Raw genomic sequence first — 4,386 nt, 5'->3', positions numbered from 1 at the left:
GGGGCCAGGGATGGCAGCAATTTGTAGGGCTCGTCTGAATAACCGGCCACCAAGGAAGATCAGCCGCCCACCGCCCCAGCCAAGTATTGTTTTTGGAACTTGCTGCTGCTTTTTTCGGCTCCTGTCTTACTTTTCTTTGACCTTCTTCCCTGATTTAAGACACATGCCCAGCCCTTGCCCAGCTGCACTGAATTAGCGGCTGCTGCTGGGGAGGGAACCAGACCTTGCTGCTGCATCGGGCTGCAGCCAGCAGGGATGGGGCCACCAGGCAAGGTTGTGTTCCCGTGGCAGAATGGGTCCCCCAGGCAGGGATGGGTCCCCAAGGTCAGGATGGGTCCCCCAGCAGTGTTGGGTCCCCACAGGTAGGATGGGCTCCCCAGCAAGGGTGGATCTCCTGTCCTTTGTGGGGTCTGGAGGGGCATCTGCAGGGTCACGGCTCTGGTGAAGCTGGATCCAGAGCAGGGGCTGTCTGCTCCTGGGGACAGCAGGGTCTGTGCCGGGGTGATGGGTCTGTGCTGGCACATAACGAGGTCTGTGCTTGAGGGGACTTCTGGGAGGTTAGTGAGGCTGTGCTGGTGGTTATTGGCGTCTGTTCCGGCTTCAGGGAATGGTAGGGTCTGTGCTGGGTTGTCTGGTCCAGATTGCAGCAGGGATGCTGTTCCCAGCAAGCAGGGTCCCTTTGGGACAGAGATGCTCTGGCCAGGGAGTGGCATCCCTGCCCTGGGGTGAGGGGACCAGCTGCCACCTCCAGAGCTGCTCACCCCATCTCGCTGCCATCTCCAGAGCTGCTCACCACATCCCACTGCCAAGGTTCCGTCCTCCTGCAGCTCCCAGGCTCCCTCTCCAGAGAAACGCCTGCCCGTGGCACCCTCCCCGCTGGGAGGGAAACCCAAACCCGGGCACGACCCTACAAACCGGGGCCATAGCATGGTGGGGGCAGCCGCCACCAGCCACCCCCGCCCAGCCCTGGCAGCCTCCAGCGGGACTCGAGTGCTGAGCTGGGCTCTTTCCTCCTCCACATCATCACCATCTGGAGGGACCCCAAGGGCCAAATCCTGCCCTTGGGGAGCAGCCCTCGCCACACGCAGGGATGCTTGGCCTTCTCCCTGCTGTTTTCCAACCCATGCTGCTCCCTGTCGGGAAGGCTCCCAACACCTCTCCATCCCACGATGGATGTGGCTTCCCGCAGCCAGGAAGCACTGATTTTCCAAATTGGGGGAAAAAAAATAAAATGGGATGCAGGAAGGAGGGGCCGGGGCCGGGGATGCATTTTCCTTGTTTTCTTTTGGGGCTGGACTCGTCCAGCAGTGCTCACCAAATGGAAAAAGGCAATCAGAGCACGCCTTGTACACTGGGCCGAGCGCCAGCCGCCGGGCTGGCCGCAACTGGGGCAATCTGGGGGAGTTTCCCACTGGTCTGGTGGGAGTGCAGCCCAAGGCACTCGCAGCCCCCTGCGAGAGCACCTGGGATGCTGGAGGTGTGGGAAACCCATCCCATGTCAGGTGGGATTTTGGTGCCAGTTGGGAGCAGATCCTGGCACGTGTGGGTGGGAAGGGGAGAGGAGCCGGGGCTGCCAAGGCGGTGTGCCTTGTGCAAGTGCCTGCCCCTTCATGGCATCGCCAGCTCCAGTATCTCCAGTCACCCACAGCAGGTTACTGGCCTGGGGAAATTGCAGTCAGTGGAATTTCTGGGGTGGGGGCTGGCATGGGGGGGATCCTGCTGTGTTCCCCATCCCTGGTGGGTGTGCGTCTCTGCCACGGCTCTTCCTCCTACTTGTGCGGGGATGCAGCCTGGCAGAGATGTCCCCAGCAGGTCCCTGCGGGCTCCCTGGCTGTCCCAGAGTGGTTTTGGGGGTAGTTTGGCTGAGAGTGACCTCCTGTCCCTCTGCTCCCCCAGGATGAGTTCCACCCCTTCATCGAGGCGCTGCTCCCCCACGTCCGGGCCTTCGCCTACACCTGGTTCAACCTGCAGGCCCGCAAGCGCAAGTACTTCAAGAAGCATGAGAAGAGGATGACGAAGGACGAGGAGAGGGCGGTGAAGGACGAGCTGCTGAGCGAGAAGCCGGAGGTGAAGCAGAAATGGGCCTCGCGCCTCCTGGCCAAGCTGCGCAAGGACATCCGGCCCGAGTGCCGCGAGGACTTCGTGCTCTCCATCACGGGCAAGAAGCCTTCGTGCTGCGTCCTCTCCAACCCTGACCAGAAGGGGAAGATGCGTCGCATCGACTGCCTGCGGCAGGGGGGCCACTCGCCCGCCTGCGGCAGGCGGACAAGGTGTGGCGGCTGGACCTGGTCATGGTCATCCTCTTCAAAGGGATCCCGCTGGAGAGCACCGATGGTGAGCGCCTGGTCAAGTCGGGCCAGTGCACCAACCCCATCCTCTGCGTCCAGCCCCACCACATCAGCGTCTCTGTCAAGGAGCTCGACCTCTACCTGGCTTACTTCGTCCGTGAGAGAGGTGGGTGCTCGTCCTCCTGTGGGTCAGAGCCAAGCTGTGTCCCCACCAGAGCCATGGGTAGTCGTTCCAGCATTCCCGTCCCCAGTAATGTCCATCCCATCCCCAGCTCTGGCTCAGGGCCACCACTTGGGGACACATTTCCTGTTGCAGACCTTGCAAAGAGGAGCCCAGTGCTCCTCTCTCCCCAAACTGCTGCCTGAGTGGGTGCCCCCAACACTGCCCATGCAGCCCCTCTCCCCCTGCCAGGATGGGTCCTGGCTGTCCCGCAAAACACAGACCAGGCAGGGGAGGAGGCAAGCAGTCCTTGGGGATGCTCCTGGCGCTGGGCATCCCCAGAGCAGTTCTGGGGGGGGGTAACCCTGCACCCCACGCCTGCCTGACCGGGGCAGCCTGGTGAGGAGCAGGTGGGCAGCGTGGGCAGGGAAGGGACAGCCTGTTCCTGGCGCGTCTGAGAGCTGGAGCTGGGAGCGGTTCCAGCAGTCCCAGTTTGCCATGGGCTTCGGTCCCGGCCCCTTGCCCAGTGGGTGACCAAGGTGGGGACAGGAGCAGCCAAGGCTGGCTGGGGAGGGGGCAGCAGTAATGCGGGCGGGGCAAACCCCAGCAACGTCTGCTGTGCTCCCAGGGGGTGCTGCTCCCCTGCTCTTCATCTGCCCAGGGGTCCCATGGACCTGCTGGGAGAACAGGGCTGGTTTCACTGCAGCAAGGAGGGAGGGTCAGGCCCACTCTCAAAGCCTTGATGATCTAAAGGGGTAAACTGAGGCATGGCAGGCAGGGCAAACGGCAGTTTCCAGGCTCAGAGGATTAGGTCCCTAAGCCATGGCCCTCACCGCCAGCTCACACTACCTCCCCACGCTTCTGGAAGGGGAAGATCGTCACAGGTCAGGTCAGGTCTTATTTTATCTGGGCAGGTTTGCCATCCCTGGTTGGTGACGTGCTGGCACAGACACCCTCCCAGCAGCTGGGGTCCCCCACAGACCCTGACATCTCCCAGCACCCCCCAGCATGTGAGGAGCCTGGGGAGATGCTGCATGATCCCTGTGGGAGAGGGCAGGGCTCAGTTTCGCAGGGATGATCAGAGCCACAGGGGTCTGCAACGTGCAGCCCCAAGGGGCTTGCGGCCCCACCATGGCCAGGTTGCCCAGGCATGCAGGGACCAGGACATGGTTCCCTTCCTGGTAGCAGCCCCCTCCCCATGCCTGCAGCACCTGATGATGACGACCCCCAGCTGTGGCCCCTGGCTCTGTGAGCCCATCCCCATCAACACCACAGCAAGGGGAGCATGAGGCTGGTGGCTCCTTGCCTCACACCGGCCAGGGCCCAGGGACAGAGAGTGACACCACAGAGGGCATCGTGGTGCCGGCAATCCCAACAAAGTGGGTGCCAGCACCATGAATCGTGGTGGGCACAGGCAGCCAGAGATGGCTCTGCCCCAGCCCAGCCAGCGGTGGGATACGCTGAGTGTCATGGGGGAAACTGAGGCATGACAGGTGTTTTACCTCCCCGCTCCCCAGGGAGCCACGTGCTCCAGGCAGCATGGGGGGACTGCCAAGCCTCTGTGGCTTTGGGGAAAAGCAGGACACAGCCTCTGCCAGTGAATAGCCAGAGTCAGATCCTGCCCCAGGGCCCAGGTGGGACCCCGGGCAGGTGGGGGACATGGTGGGTGCTCTGCTAAGGACAGGGGGGCCCTGGGCACTGGCTAGGGTGGAGACATGTGTGCCCTGTGCAGGATGGGGCAGCGGCTGCTGGGGAGGGGAGGGGGAAGTGTCATGTACTGGGCTGAAACATGGCCATGTTGGGCTGAACTGGGATGGGGTACTGGGCTTAAGGTGGGTGCTGCAGGCCATGCTGTGAGCACCTCATACTGGCTGGGATGGGGGCACTGCATCCTGGGCTGGACTAGGATTGGCTGGAGGTGTAGTGTCACCCTGGGCT

At 62.8% G+C, this 4,386-nt stretch overlaps 1 protein-coding gene across 1 annotated transcript; it reads left to right on the top strand.

Moving 5' to 3' along the window:
* Positions 1-1,887: 1,887 nt before the first annotated feature.
* LOC104548007 (nuclear factor 1 C-type-like) lies at positions 1,888-2,454 on the top strand (the record flags this gene model as incomplete). The annotated part of the gene is given in 2 exon segments (XM_010193907.1): positions 1,888-2,250; positions 2,253-2,454. Coding segments are annotated over 2 exon segments (565 nt in total), but the record flags the coding sequence as incomplete, so codon positions are not given.
* Between the last annotated feature and the right edge of the window lie 1,932 nt (positions 2,455-4,386).

This window comes from Mesitornis unicolor, unplaced genomic scaffold, assembly GCF_000695765.1.
Source record: "Mesitornis unicolor isolate BGI_N332 unplaced genomic scaffold, ASM69576v1 scaffold16491, whole genome shotgun sequence".
NCBI lineage: Eukaryota > Metazoa > Chordata > Aves > Mesitornithiformes > Mesitornithidae > Mesitornis > Mesitornis unicolor.
The sequence above is the reverse complement of the archived record's forward strand: the minus strand, read 5'-3'. Positions and strand labels throughout refer to the sequence as shown.